General features: G+C 35.1%; 1 protein-coding gene across 1 annotated transcript; it reads right to left on the minus strand.

The window, feature by feature from the left end:
* Nucleotides 1–168: 168 nt before the first annotated feature.
* Nucleotides 169–13,813, minus strand: reb (rebuf). The gene is made up of 6 exons (XM_018106885.3): nt 13,353–13,813; nt 2,617–2,757; nt 2,061–2,218; nt 1,356–1,998; nt 845–1,244; nt 169–766 (listed from the first exon to the last, which is right to left on the minus strand). Exons 2-6 carry the CDS (start codon nt 2,722–2,724, stop codon nt 762–764), a joined length of 1,314 nt encoding a protein of 437 aa, XP_017962374.1. The 5' UTR covers nt 2,725–2,757; nt 13,353–13,813; the 3' UTR covers nt 169–761.
* Between the last annotated feature and the right edge of the window lie 3,286 nt (nt 13,814–17,099).

Here is a 17,099-nt window from a genome sequence, read left to right on the forward strand (position 1 = left end):
TATCGATTAAATATGTTAGCTAACATGGCAATGTTAGTTAGACCATAATGTTAATGGTGCTGTTAGTAATGGCGCTAACGAATTTTTAAATTTAACGCTTTAATTTTTATACTCACTTTAGGTTTTGCCAACGTACAATATTATTTTATTAAAATAAAAAATCACACATTTGAAAATATTCTTTTAATGCATAAACGTTTACAAAGGATTCACATACGTATATGTTATTTTCGAACTTATTTACATATGAAAATGTATTTACAGGAAATAAAACAATAAAAATTAATCGCCTAAAGTAGCAAAAAATTTGCCTATGACAACAAATCCTTCAATTACTTTGTTATCAAAATGTGCGCATATATGTTCGTATATAATCCATATTATATATTGTAGATTCGTGATATGTATTTATTTGTGCACACAACTCGACTCTAGGACGTTCTCAGTCTTAAACGATTTAAAAACTATGGCAAAATTTTAATTAATTATTACAAATTGCATAATCATTAAATCTCTCATCTCCGGTGCTAATCTATAACGCCGATTTAATTAGTTGAAGTGTTAATGGGTATTATTTTAGGCATATGCCCAAAAGTATGCTCTAATAATTATAATAGATGGCTGCATTTCGCATAATTTATGATCACAAAACTGAGCGAAATGCATTCCACTGACCAAAAATTAAAAAAATATGCTTTGACTAAATAAATTGTAAAATAATGCTAGGCGATGAATAAATTAGGGCCAGTTTCATCCGGCGCTCATTCTGCAAGAGATAAATAGAGAAAGAGAGAGTATATTAGAGATGCGTTACTTTTATAACAGAATATATCGAACCACCTACCATGTGCGCTGATTAGACTACGCGCATCCCAGAGAGAGAGCTGCGACTGCGACAGTCGATGCTGCGGTGGATAGAGTTTGTAGGGGAAATACGAATGATGGAACGTTGCGATGGGTATGGGCGTCGTCGATTGCAGTGACTGTTGTTGTTGCTGCTGCGCGGCTAGCAGGAACTGATGATGCTGCGCCGATATCTTGCGCGAGATTTTTGGCTCCTTTTTGGGCTTGCTAGCGCACTGCTGTTTGTTCGACTTAATAAAATTGGGAATGCGTGCCAGTAGCCCGCAATAGTACGGATCATCCTGCTTTTTGCGCTGTGGCGAATTCTTCTGAGGCTTCTTTTCCGTATAAATGGGCGCCAAGGAAGTCATTGAAGCCATAGATGCCACCTCGTAGTCCGGCTGCAATATGGAATAAGATTGATAATTAGCATTTAAAATAATAAAAATATCTATACTGCCAAGTGTTACGGTTGTAAGTATCTGCGATAGATATACATCGATATCACTTACCTTTGGCACATAAGGACTTTCGTTGAGGAAGGCCGCGCTGAAGACGCTGCGCCTGCCCTTGCTTGAATTGCTCGAGGACTGGGACTCATCCGAGGCAGCTGGCGTTGGATAAATTAAACCCACTTGACTCTCAATCGTTGAGTACGGATCCTCATTGCTGTGTGTGAGAGGCACTCGCATGCCCAATGCGTCCAACGATTTGGGTAACGATTGCAAACGATTCTTAAGCATATCCATGGCAACCACATTGATGACCATTATCCAGAGGGGTGTATTGATTAGATTATTGTTTGACTTGACCAGCGAGACGGCCGACAGACATTGTCGTTCCAAACGGCTACGTTCCGGATAGCTACGCGCGAATTCCCGATTAATATTGTTCTGAAATTTCTTCATGTCGAACAGCCTTGAGGAGGTGCCCGCTGTGAGCGACATTTGTGGCATTTGCAGAATATCAGCTCCAACCACCGATTCCTCATTGGCCAGCGCTGTGTGATTCACATAGATGCTGCTCTTGCCATATCGTTTAATAAATATATTGCCAGTGTCGTCCATTTTGATCTTAAAGCCATCTCCTATTGATTTTTTGATGACTTTTGTCTCTGCATCGCGCATGGGATTCTCAAAGCCATTTAGGCCAATTCTGCGAAGAAAAAAATGGAGCAGTTAGTGTCTAGTCTGTGGAAGGCAGCTGGTATTACTTACCTCACTCCATCGAAGCCATGCTTGGAGCCATTGATGGTGATCACATTGGAGCGCGCATAGGCCTTGGCCACGCGTCGATTCTTTTCGAAGACAATGATCTTGGCCCATATTTCATCATCGATTTGCTCCCACTTGGTCAGCACTTCGTTGATGTGATCCTGCAAAGACGGAAACAAAGAATTAGCATGACATGAATTTAATATGTATATAGGTTTAGTTGGCACTATATATTATACTCTTGATCTATATCAATAGCCAAAAAATCTATTGAATTCTGCTAATTTGCGTTAGCTTTTATAAGCGTATAAGAGTATAAGACCGACAGAGCTTATGCGATAGTATAAGACTTCGATTCATCGGTCGCTCATCGATAACAATTTGAATGCTTGCAAAATGAAAATATATCGCTGTCAAGCTTTAGTTAATTGAGTATATATCGCACATTTGAAAATCTAGTCTACAATCTATCTAATCTAACTAAATATTAAACAATATGGAATGGATACCTTGTGCCTCAACAATATTGCTCGTTGTACACCTCGATTGCTTTGCTTACCCGGAACAACTTTTCGCGATCGTGCCAGACATCTTCCTCCTGCTCCTCCTGCCCAATGGCATCCAAATTGTCCAGGGAACGCGATATAATCTTGCGGCGCGAAATCATTTTATTTAATTTTTTTGTTTTGCGTGTGTGGGTCTGCAAAAGAAACGTTTTTCTTTAATTATTATTTATTTATATATATATCTATGTATGTGCCGCAGCAGCTGGCTAAGGTTCTAGACAAGAAGAAGAAATACAAAAACAATTAAGTGCTTGTGCGAATGATTCTTTGAGCGCCATTTGTTGCATGATTAGATCTGGGCTGGCATATTAAGTTGTTGGCGTGTAAAGGCATCAAATTATCTATATGTATATACATATATATGTGGTGTAAAAACTTTAATCCGGCTCTAGATTATTAAGCAATCAGCCAATCAATCTGCAAGCCAATGAACTTCAACAAAAAAAAGCTAAATTCGTTGCCTGCGCAGTTTGTCGCCTAAGTCTTTTGATTTTGAAACACATTTAATAGAAATGTTGGTATGTGTGTGTGTGTTTAATTTTTATCAATGTCACTGCATTTAATTGTGCTTTTTATTTTGCATTTTGTCTGTAGTCAACTAAACTTGGATTGCATTTCAATTGTTTTGGTTTTTCTTTGATTTTTATGGTTTTTTAGGTTTTTTTTACTCTTTGTGTCGCAAACCGTTTCAAAGTCAAGCTTTGTCAACGTTTTGTGACAAAATGCCAGCTACCTGTTAACCAAATCAGGTGTATTGGCGGTCATGCACGTGCTTGGCATTCAATGCGATTTATCAATATATTTTATAGAGTGTATACCGTGTATATGTATGTAGCTATGTATGTCTGTGAGTGGTCAAAATATGTGTCACACGCATTGAAAGTGAGTCTGAGAATTGTAACAATTGCGGCTATTGCTGCCTCTTCCTACCTTCGGCTGCCACCCAAAACGCATTGCTAAACGTTTCAACACCATTTAGAAGCTCTTATCGTGCTTCTAATGGCCCACATCAATGGGCGGCAGCTCGCTCTGCAATCCTAATGAGCAGCCACTACCGCCAGCCTCTAGCAGTTGCTGCTGCTGCTGCTGCTGCTGCTCCATTTGCTGTCGTCTGGTTGGGTCAAAATCGGTCAATTCCATTGAAGTCAATGCCACATTTGGCTTTCTATTTGCGTTGGCGTTCGGCTTTAATTAGCAACCAAAATCTGGCCATAAAATTGATATATGTCACGCATAAAACCACTAAAAACCCGTGGCTCAACTAATCAATTTCGAATTTCAACGGGTTTCTGTTTGTCTTAGAACTTCGCATACCCTAGACCTATAGATATTATAATTTTGTCACGTAATGTGTAACACTTCAAGCAGACAAAGCAGCAGGCATCATAAATTACATATCTGTCTTTGAATAGCTCACTCTAGGTATCTGACTTATTCCTGAAATCGTTTTATTGAAGGCATGCATACACAGATTTTATAAGTGATTTTTGTTTGGTAGGTTTTCATATTAAAATATAATTGATTTTAGAGACCATTTAGAGTATATTTTTAGATTCTACGAGTAGATATTTTTGGTTTAGTTTTCTTCCTACCTCTAGTGGATGTCTAAATTATGTTTTGATATCAACAAGTTCATAAATTGCTCACCTCGCTATCTGCTCAACAACATTATTAATATCGTGCGAAATACACTCACCATATATGACAATGAAGCCATTAATCAATCACTCTTGTAGAAATTTGTGAGAGTATCTCAACTTCTAGAATCTTTTATCTGTCATCTCTCGACTATTTACTAAGAACTTTTGCCAATGCTAATGGCGCTTCACGCCCACTAAACAAACAAATGCGCAGACTTTCTAAATTTCTAAATTACGGAAAGTACTAAATAGATACGAGTCCAGAGAGCTTCCAACCGTAAAGATGAAAGATAACGGCAGAAGAATTGTAATCAATATATTAATAGACAAATCATTCAGACTGCCCTCGTCTGTGTCTTCCAGCTCTACTACCTACAACTATATTTTCAGCATGGTGCATCATTCTTTATATAGAATATGTTACCTACTTAATTTTCATTCATGAGTCAACATCAGCACGCTTAACGATGATGCTGAGATCTTACAGTTATCATTCAAAAGCCAAGCCTTGAAAAACACACGGCAGAAGGGAGAGGGACGATGAGAAGGTAAATACCCATTCGGTAAGCCTTAAACTCAAGATTTTATTCTGTTTCATCTTCTATTTTAGAGCGCTGTGATTAACTTCTTCCAGAATGTTGCTGATTTTTATACATTTTTGTTGATATTTCTTGTATTCTTCTGATTTTTTTTCCATCTCCTTCTCATCTGCTCATCTGTTTTATATTGTATAATATGTATACAATGAACGCATAACATTTCGTTCTTTTCACCGCTTTTGATTGTTGTTGTTGTTGTTGTTGGCATTTGGTTTGCTAATATATTATATATAAAAGTTTTTTGTACATCGAACGTGCTGCTGATTTTTTAGCGATGATCACATGGTTCACACCAACAACACGCACACACACACACACAGATAGAGAGAGATACACATACATGAAATTTAATTAGCTAGCTGGCCTTTTGACCATCTTTTGCTTTTGGCCACATATGTTCATACAGCAATATAAATATTGTATATATGTATGTGTATATAGAAGTTAAGTGCATTGAAATTAAACAATTATTATACATAAATAATGTATTTAATTTAAGACAATTCATAAAAAAAAACAAACAAGAAAATTAAGTAGAAATTCAAATAATTTTCGTCTCGTTTGCTTGAGCTGGGCAGCTGAGCAGGGTTAAGATAATGGGCAAAGTATATATATATATATTTAAACAAGTAATAAACGAGTCTGCACGGCTGTATAATACCGTGTTTTGAAAGTAGTGTAGTATATAAAACATTGAAGTAAAATATAGAATAGATAACTTCAAAGCTTGAGTTGAATAGAGGCTTTGCCACGCCCCAAAACAGCTTAATATATCGGAAGGCTTATCTATGTAATTCTAAATGGAAATATTAAATTTCTCAACTCTAAAATTGTCAATAATATAGTAAGCTTTACCCTTAGGCATGCCCCAAGTGGGGGCCAAATGTTTCATATAATGAAGACAAATGAAAGCTAATATGCTCATCTGTGCATCTGGTAATCAGCGAGTCGAATTCATAAATGAAATTGATTAACAAGCGTTTTTTCTGTTTTTCAGCTGTTGAATGTGCATTAAGTGTTAATTGAGACGCGGCTGCCGCTAGCTGATTGATGTGCGTCACAGCTGCACTCAAGTTCGCGTCTTAAGTCTTTCGTTTGCGCCTGCGTCGCTTTTCCGCATGCCAGGCCAACAACCACAACTGTTGCTGTTATTGCAATTAATTATGTAAGCTCGAAGGCCAGCGAAGGCCAAAAAAGCCAGTTGCCTTTTTTATTTATAGCACACACACGCACACACACACACACACACAGAGGCTAAACGCATTCTGAAAAAAAAGTATTCTTGACGTGCGTGAAACTACGTCTCGCACTTCGTCAAGGCCGTTTGGCTGACTCGTTCATTCCTGCGCAGAAGGAAGTCTTTTGCTTGACTTGGCTAAGCGGCTTACCAACAACTGAAAAAAACATGCTGACTGCGCCCCACAAATTGGCATTGCTTTTTTGCTATAGATAGCCCTGCCCGAAGTGTGAAAGTGGGGTATATTGGCTTTAGTGGAACTTCTATTGAATAAAGAGCTAGAAGCTGGAAATTTTATGTTAAGAGTTGTTGTAAGGCTTGACTGATCAGATCTTTAGGTATTTAAGTTACTCCCACTGAGGGCGTGGCATACCTGGAAAATAATAGTTGTAGCTTTTAGAGTTCTAGAGCTGTGCTTTACCTATGTAGATACCCTTAGCTAGCGCCCCCTTGTGGCATAGCATATTGTACAGTCAGTTACGCCCGACTGCAATGTTCTCTATTGATACAATTCTCTCGAGGTTTTAATTGCTCTCTATGAATCATGAAACTGAATTGCGCAACTGCAGCGCGTTTGGCGTGTGCCACCGTTGCCATGTTGCAAGCTGCAAGCGGCGCGCGCCTTTCCAAAACCGAACAAAAACTAAGCTAAAACGTTTGTCAACTGCTGCAGTGGCTCGAAATGTGGGCCACATGCGGACCCACACCCAAATCCAAATGCAATAATCTGTATGACAGCTGCCAGCCAGCCACAGGCCAGAGTGAGGCAGTCAGGCTGCCTTTCGGTCGAGTTCTTTGCAACCTTGAAAGTGGATACCTCGAACAGACAGCAACTGGGTGAAGGGGCGTGCCAGCAGGCAGGGGCAGCAACTTACAAAAAAACGAGTTTTTGGCCTTTTGATCTTATATTAAATTTTTTTTTTGCTTTGTTCGCGTACAGCCAAATTCTATTCGCATTGCGTTCACTTTTTTAAGTTATTATTACTTTTTATTTATTTATTTCGGCTTTCTGGCTGTCACTTAATGTGTTCCATCAATTTCATTTCACAATGAGCAAATTTCAACGCCAAAAGCAGCTGATTAAATGAATACAATTGAGCTAATTAGTATATATGCTAAGTGCATTTGGCAGTGGTTTCATGGATAAGTGCATTTGGGCGAGGGTGGTATGAGCAAGTTTTGGAAAAATATAGTATATATCTATAAATGTTATATATTTGACATAAGTACAGCTATTATTATTAAAACATTTTATTATGATTGTCAGCCTTACTAATTTTAGTGTTATTGTTTTTTTTTTTTTATGATGGTGCATATAAATATACAAAATATACACAAAATATAAAAATTAATAATATAAAATATAAAATGTAAATAAAAGAAATTAAATAAATAAAATATGTGAAATAAATTAAATAAATAAATAAATAAAATATATAAAATAAATAAAATAAATAATATAAATAAGATAAATAAAATAAATAGTATAAATAAAATAAACAAAATAAATATAAAAAATAAATATAAAATAAATATAAACAAATATAAATGAAAAAAAAATTTAACACAAGAAATTACATACATACGAAATATAAATTTATCAAAAATAAATAAAAAAAATTAATAAAAAAAATAAATAAAAAAAATAAATAAAAAATTAAAAAAAAATTATATTAAAAAATACAAATGTATATAAAATATTATTAAAGTACAAACCATATATAAATATATTGTATTTGTTCTATTTCTATTTTTTTGTCATCTTCACTTTCAACCTCTTAAATGTTCGTACCACCCTCATACAAACATTTAAATATTATGGCTCACACCACATTCCGTCCTCAAACATTGACTTGATTTTTAATTGAATTTCCACATTATATATGCCGCCAATGATTTCTCATTATATAGCTGCTCGTACTATATTAAGTCTTTGTTTATATGCCACGAGTTGAATATGAATGTATATGTATGCATCGGCTACTATATGCCATGTATGTATATGTATATATATTTATTATGCACATCTTCACCTGCTATATATAGACTATAAAATAATTGTCTTTTTTTTCGTGTCGTCTGCCTTGCACAATTGTTGCGGGCGGGTGTCTCTGCTTACTGTTATTGTTTGCAACGCAACTATAACAAACAATGACAACGACAACAACAACTACAACAACAACTTCAGCAACTACACCAACTGTGGTTATTTTTAATTTTATGAGTTGGCACTTTTATTTTCTCTCTCTCTCTCTCTTTCCCTCCCTTTACTTGTTTCATGTGAGCATCACTCGCAATTAGATCTACAGCATGTGGCATCATTTGCTGTTGCTGTTGCGGCTGCTGCATAAAAAAAGGGGGCAGCAACATCATAAAAAATGGAGTGAATTACAGTGCCTTATAGCCCCACACATAGCACGGGGTGTTGTACTTAAGCATACATAGTTAAGTTATAGTTGCGCTTCTCTTTTTATTTATTTTGTTTTTGTTTAATATGTGTGAATGGAGCTCACGCAGCCCGTGCATGTGTCAAAATAATGTGGCAGCAACAAGTTGCGAGTTGTCTGATTGTGGCTCAAGTTTAGCAGGGCAACAACAACTATATCATATTGTTGTGTATATACAAATATATTTCGATTGATAAAGATATTAAACAAATTTCCAGGCCCTGCTGAGGCCTAACTACATATAACTCTATTATCTAAGAGATGGAACGAATGCTTAGAGTAAAAATCTAGCGCATTTTGTATATGAAAATATGTCTTGAAATATTTTCAGTTTAACAAAAGCGCAAACGTTAACATATATAAACGTATATACATAAATATATTATGATATTATAATATACAAATATAGGTTCTTCATAAGTTTAATTATTATGCATAATATACAAAGCTCTTGAATATTAAAAAATAATAAATAAATAAAATAATCGTATGCAAAACTTGTTTTTAATCGTAAATTGAACAACTTTTTAGACAGGCTCCAAATCAATATATAAATATAAATTATACAAATTTTGGTTTCGATGACTAGTTCGAGATAGAAGAAGATCGTATTAGAGTAGTTGGAGTATATATACATGTAATATATATATACATATGTAATAATATAAATATACATATTAATATAAAAACTAAAAATCCACAATATATAAGCAAAAATAATTTTTAAAATAAAATAAAATAATTAAAAATAATGAAATAATATTAAAATTAAAAAAATTAAAAAATAAATATAAACATAATTTTTATAAAATAAATAAATAAGGTAAAATAAAAAATTATACAAAAAATAATTCACTCAGTTTGTTTCCTATGGAGATATACATATCTAATATATTTCAATGGAATATATATATATATTTGCTTTCATTATAATTTCAGTAATATAAAATGAAATTCTTTTAAACAATGATTAGTTTTTGCTTCAAAATGACTTTATTAGTTTTGCTTCTTTATTAATATAAACAATTATATTTATATATATAAATAATGTATATTCATACATATATATTTATACTTCATATAAGACTTTTTTTGAGCAACATTCAAGTCAAGCTTTGATTAGCTATTGTTCGACTAGTCTCATTATGTTTTTTTCGTCTCCAAATTGACAAAAAAAATTTCGTCAAGCAAATTTCAACTTCCTTAAACCAAAAACTGAGCGGAGTTTTACTTTTATATATACTTTTTTTTTTGAGTTAAGCTTTTCCAAGTTGCGCTACATTTTCAAAAGTTTTTCAGGTCAATTCTAGTCTTAGTTTGTGTGTGTGTGTGTGTGGAAAAACTGCAACAATTTACTTTTTATTATCTTGAAGATTGTTGATGATGAACCGCTGGAGCTGCCGCAGCTGGAGACTGTTGCACTCTGCTCTGGTACAATGCGGCGTATGCGCAACATTTGCTCTGTCACTTGATGCGCATGTCGCTCATTACATCATCAGCAACAACAGAAGCAACAGCAGCAGCAACAGTAGCTCAGTTGAGGCTGCTTCAGCAGTGACAAGTGCTGCCTGCCCGTGTTTGTCGGCAAAAACTGTTTTTCTCTCTTCATCTTCATCATCATCATCATCGTCTTTTTCTTCTTCTTTTTATCGCATTCATGCAAGGGGGAAAATATTGCGGTTGAAAATCGGCCGCGCTGCATGGCACGAAATTATAAATTCCAATTTTCACTTGCCAGCGCAGGCCTTTCATAATCCCAATACATATATATCTCTCTCTATATATATGTATGTATTTATTTGTCTATCGACTGCTTGCATTTTCGTTGAGAATTCTCACAAAAATAATATTCATATTTCGCATTTGGTATTTCGTGCCAGGAAGGCGCCAAAGAGAAAAGACACAAAATTACACAGCGCTTTCGTGAGACTTCAACTTCCGCTTTTGTTATATATTTTTTTGTTTTTTTTTTTTTTGATTATTTTTATGCTTATTTGTTATTTGCTATTGACTGATTATACACACAAACACAAACACACACACACAGATACAGAGATACACTCCTATATCTTCATTTATATACATATATAAATTTATATAGTCTCTTTGGCATTGTTTCAAAAAATTACTTGCAAAATTTGCGTGGGCCTTGGCTAAGAATAGACGAGCGACAAGTGTTAAGTCCATAAAAAAAACACACAAAGCTAGAGTGCCCTGATTGGCAGTGTCTGACTTGAAGATACCCAGAAGCTATGCAAAGTCCGATTCAGATGAAGTTGGAGTTGGAAAAGTGGATTACTACATGCATACTATGATACTTTAGTGGAATCTATAAATGGATTTAGATAAACTGTGAAGTATGTTTGGCCCAATGAAGATTGGCTTTTATCGACAACAATGGAGGCTAACTGTAGTTCCACATGCTAGAGATAAGATTAAAGAGATTAAACTTAAACTAGCTAGCTTTAGTATGCTGTTCATTAACTCCTAATCTATTTTTAATGAAAATCGATTAAGTTATCGATGATCTTAAGAAAATTTAATTTCAGCTCTCTAGTCCCTAGCCTTAATAAAAGCTAGTTAATATGTCTAGATCTATACATTATTAATCAATTTTCAATAAATTCCTTTAGTTTCTAGCTCTTTTACTGAATAATTAGAGAATGTCATGAACAAAAGTTATCGATATTATGATTTAAACTTGAGATATTTCAATATTCTATCTTAGAGCTAGTATTGGACCAATACGTGCCAGTTGTATTATATAGAAATTATAGCTCTCAAGGGTAATCGATAAAGTTATCGATAATTTGAAGTTTAAGCTGCATCTGTAAATCTTTCCTGCTCTTATCAAAGTTATAGCAATGACCTTTAGCTCTAATCGCGTAAATATATAAATATAAATATATTTTTAATGGCACACTTGCTTTGTTTCTTCCTTATTACAAACACTCCAATAAAATGCATATGAACTTGTTCAACCATTTTCAAGGGTATCCCAAAAAAAACACCATAAAGCCCGCCATCGGGCCTCAAGAACAATGCAGATATCTGCTTAAGGTTTGCTTAATGTTTGCGCAGTCTTTGTTAATTAAACGTGTCTGGCTTTCAGACTTTTGACAGCAGCTTAGTCACTCAGGCAGTCAGTCAGTCAGTCAGTCGCTCACGCAGCCAATCAGTCAGCCAATCAATTTGGCTATGTTAATTTGGCATATATACCTGCTCCAGCGTGTACTTGATGAATGTGTGATTCATAGTTCAATTGCTGCTCTGCCAACTTTTCACGCTCTAACATGGAGCCAACAAATTACATCATGTTGTCAGACAGACAGATGGACAGACGGACAGAGAGACAGACAGCGACAGCATCATTAAAACTTATGGCAAACAACAAATAACTATACAAACAATTTAATAAATAATAAATATACATATAATAACAACAATAAACAGCCCCGGCAGCAATTGAAGTCTCTGTGAGTTACGCTTAATTGAAGTTCATTAAATTTCAGTTTGAGACTGAAATCGAAATTGAATTTGAAATTGAGCTGGTCACACAATCAAGTTTCTAATTAAATATGATTGAGCTATATGCTGTATGGGCTTAATTAGGGGCGTAGAAGTAGTGATTGTCAAATTCTAAGCAAATTATTAACAATAGACGCGTATCAACTCAGGGACGACTTGAAAACTCGAAATCATTTCGATAAGCCTTAACTTGTGATTCATTAGGGAGACTAAAGAGCTTAAGAACTGGGTCGCATGCAAATTAGCCAAGTTATATATGTATACAAATATATATCTATAACAATATATTGCAGTTTCGCTCAGTTTCACATAGAATCTGAAGTCGGCTTTCTCGCCAAAGTCAAAGCGTAGGCCAAAGACCCCAAAACTTTGGGCAATACGATAAACATCTGTCACAGGTAGAAAGAAAAGAAACAAGCGACACTATGATATGGCCTTACGTACATTATATATATGTATATAGCTATATCGCTGCAGCTTACATCGTGTTTCGGCTGTCAAGGCAAAGTCTCAACTGATATTTTTTTCTTGGTTTAATAAAAATGTGAAATTATATTAATGTAAAAATGTTAATCTGGGCATAAATTAAGCGCACGCAGTTCATGTTAAAAAAAAAAAAACTTCGAACGGGTTTTCTTGCTTAACTGAAGGTTGTTGGACAACAGCAGCAGCAGCAGCAACAACAACAACCACCACCACAGTAACAACAACAACTGTACCACTGTGCATTGTATATGTTATATGCATTATTATGTTTATTAAATTGCGTTGGCTTAGTTTCTATTTCATGCCTAAGAACCTTTTGTTGCGACTGCACAGCCTAAACAAAAGACTCAAGCAACGAACTTGATTTTGTAATTTACATGCCTACAATGCCTAACAGTTGTTGTTGCTGCCGTTGTTCGTTCTATTCAGCCTGCTCAGTTTTTATTTCACATTCACGGACAACATTCAGCCATTGAGTGGCCTTTGTCGTTTAGCACATCACACACATATGCACGATTAAAGACCAGACATCCATCCATACATATTTATAAGCCACACTCAAGCACTAATTAAATAACAACAACAACAGCAAGAGTAATACGTTTTTTTTTTTGTAAATTATTGCACAATTTAGCTGCCAATCAAATTGCTGGACACTGGACGTGCTGTGCTTTTAATTAGCAAAGAATGACAAATTATAGCTAAATGTCAAGGTTATATTCTAAACTGCAGTTGCCTCTATATACATACATATGTATTTTTATATATCAAATCGATTTCAGTTACACTTACCCCTGGCTTTGTGCAATGCGGCGTATGCGTAATGCTTAAATATCCAAGCCGCGTCTCGAGTTATCCAAAGCTGTTATGCGACAACTGTTAAATCAGCTTATGTCCACGCCCACAATCATTCAACAAATTTATTATCTTAGCTGTTTAATATAATTTTATTTATTGACTTGTTTAATATCTATTGTGGGCTTTTGTATATTTATTTATGCTTAGCACGCTGGGTCTATTTATTTATTTCAATTTTGTGATTTTTTTTTAAATTTTTCTATATTTTTTTCTAAATTTGCACAACACTCGTCGTTGATTTGGTAAAACGATTTCGCGATTGCTGCTGTGTCTCTCTGTTAGTATTTTTTGTTGTTTAGTATTTTTAGCTTTGTTGGGAAGCGCGCGCTAGAACCGTTCGCCCCAAGCTGCGTAATTCGACTGGCCAAGTAACGGTGCGGCCTGGCCACAAGACAGCACCAAAAAATTACAAGCAACAAATTCACACACACGCAGAGGCGTCCAAAAACCAACAACAACACAAAAAGCAACGCCGCCAAAAAGACGAGCCGCAACGAAGCACTGAACCGAAGCACAGCCGAAGCTGTCTTTAGACTCGACTTGCCAGTTAGCCAGGCAGAGCCGAACGCCGGGCGTCGCTGCAACTGCAGACTACGTGCGAAGCCGCGTGTCGAGCAGAGCAGAGCCGAAAGCCGAGCTTAGCTATGTTGCCTTGCCAGTAGCTCGCCAGCTGTTAGCAGCGAAGGTTGTGTTGCTGCTTGCGGCAAACCGCGAATTGCGAATTGCAGCGTGACGCACGCTCAATTTAATAATTTTCGACCAATTTATGCTAATGCTTTGCCAACACACACACACACACGCCCTCAACAACAACAAAGAACACCTTAATTTAACATAAATAATTCACAGCTTGTTCAATTGGCCCCGTAATTTGTATAAATTCTCGCTGCTCGCTTCATTTTTATTTTTGGGCGTGTGAATTACTTTTTGAATCATATTCAGCTACAGTTTGCGGATGTGCCGCTGATGTATGTACATATATATTTCTGATGCTGTTACTGTTACTGTTTCTGTTTCTATTTCGATTGCGGGGTATTTCCCGGTCTGTCTAGAAAACCACTTAAGACTGCTGTATTTGGCAGCCTGTCTTTGTTTCTACTTTTATTTTTCTGTTTTTGTTTTTTTTTTTAAGATTAACTCAACGAGCGACATAATTCAGCTCGCTTTTCGTACGCTTATGGCAAATTGTCTTATATGGGATAGAGCTAAATGCAATTTATTTGCTCAACTATGCAAAAAAACGAAAAGAGACGAAGAAGAAAAAAACGTTTTACTTATGCTTAAATTGAATGCATGATTCATTTGGTCAGTGGGTGTGGCAATTGCCACAATTGTGGGCAATTTTTCTAATTTACAGTTCAGGTAGCTCAAAAGAAATTAAAATGCAAAAGTGTCGCAAGATCTCGCCTTTAAAGTTGAGCGCGTTGGCAAATTATATAAGCATAAAATTCTCTTTCATTTGACTGCAGCAATACTAAAATTAATTAAGATCTTGCCCTTCTTCGTCTCGGTCTTCTTCTTCTTCTTATCGATTTAAGCAAACAATAGATAAAAACGTTATGTTTATAATAATAAGGCAGCAGATCATATCAATTTGCAATTCAATGGGAATAGCAACAGCAATGGCTGGAATATGATAAGTATATAACATCTCTATGGCCATTATGGTTTTTGATTCGGATTACCTGTTCTATACCCTGTAATTTAGACTTTTTTGAATGGAGTCTGCTTAAAGTCTTTGGCAAGTAGATTCTATCTATATGTATTCGGTGTTAGTATGGAATTTTGGTCTTCCAGCAAGTCTAGAGCATCACGCTAGTCACCCAGTTTATCCCATTGTGCTCAGACTTGTTCTCTCGAAATCTAGTTTTCTTAAGATATATTTTTGGCCGGCAAATTGAATAAAATGTTATAAATCAACAAAAGTTCTAGTTACTTAGCAGCTTCTATAGAAGTAAATGCTAATTCGTCTCGCCATATGTAGTTCACACACTCGTATAGAAATTTCTCAAATATATATATGATATATCTCTATGTAGATCCGCTTTTGTAACTGCCATTGTGTGTGTGAGCAAATGGCTATGGAATGCTGTTACCTGTTGCTTTAAATAGAACTTTTCGAAACTTTTGTTTCAAGTGATCGGCTGTCATAATCAATGTTCATGGATATTCAATCATAGGAAAACATCTATATATATATACGTATATGTATCTAAGCTATGTGGTAATAATTGCTTAAGAATAATAAACAAATAGTCAGGCGAGGGGGGCTCGTGGAGTAACGGGTTTTGGCTAGGGCGTTTGTTGAACTGCTCATGTTGTAAGCCAATATAATGTTAACTGTTGCTGCCGCTGCCGCTGCTGTTGCTTTGTTATTATTATTAACTTGTTTTGTTTTTGGCTTTTCAATTAAAAAATGGTAACAACAACAGTTTAGGTGAATGGTTAACACTGAAAAAATAATGTGAACAAAATCTTTTGCTTTGCGGCTCGTTTTGCATGGGTATTATACGGTCATAAGATTCGGGCCATGCTAAGTGGGGCCCCGTTGTTTTAATAATCATTACAAATTGCTTTGGCAGTCCAAAAACAACAGCAACAACAACAACAATAATAATAATAAAAACAACAAGAAGTTGGGTACAACGAACGACCTTGCTACACAAGCAGCTCGATAAACATGCAGACAAGAGCAATAGAGAGAGAGAGAGAGAGACAGAGTGAGAGCGAAATAGAGACAGCGTATGAGACAGCAATATAACATAAAATTTGCGACAGTCAAAAACAAACCACGTTAAATAGAAATAAAAAAAGCTTAAAAAAAAAAAAAAGATTTCATAAAATTACAAGCCAAAAAGCTGCTTGGGAAATCGACGCAAATGAAAAACGAAAACAAAAAGCGAAAAGCCAAAAAACCAAAGACCCGAAACCCAAATACAAACTTCGGAAAAATGTCAACAAGAGGCGTTTGGCTATCACTCAAGTCCAGATAAGAACAACAAATAAGCCAACTAATGCCCTAGCAAGGTGTTAAAGCTGTTCAGCTCGAGGGCTAAGTATGACAGCTTAGTGGAGCTTTAACAGCTATTGGCTAGGCTAAATGATTGGCTGAGGGCTATTTCTATCAGTGGGGTATATAATTACAGTAAACGCCAATCAAGTGGAAGCCAAATGCGATAATAAATTTGATATCAAGTGGTTGGGATTGTGACAGATTGCTTAGAGTGTGGAGGACAGTTTTAAATGGTTTAAAATTGTTTAAAATAGAAGACAGAAATTAAGGATTAGATAGAATTTAGCAAATGAATTTATTATAATATAATATATATTTTATTTTATATAATAAATAATTCTTCATCATGTTCTCTAGAAATATATAGAATATATATTAAATTGTAGTATATAAAGATAAAGTAAACATTATCAATCTAATTATATTTGTTTTTTTTTTTTTTTTCAAATATTAATTAAAAAAATAATTTCTAACTTCACTGGAAATACATAAATGAGCAGCAGTCCATCGATTTGGCTGCCGAAACTCCAACAAAAATTGTAGTTTAATTATTTGCAGCAACGCCAAGCAATAATAATAATAATAATAAATAATCATAAGAATAAGTCGAAGATGAATAATAAATAAAAATAATGAATTTGTTGTCTGCTGTTTTTCAACTACAACTG

The sequence above is a fragment of the Drosophila navojoa genome, chromosome 5, assembly GCF_054131105.1.
Source record: "Drosophila navojoa isolate 15081-1374.11 chromosome 5, UAZ_NAV_1.0, whole genome shotgun sequence".
Classification (NCBI taxonomy): Eukaryota; Metazoa; Arthropoda; class Insecta; order Diptera; family Drosophilidae; genus Drosophila; species Drosophila navojoa.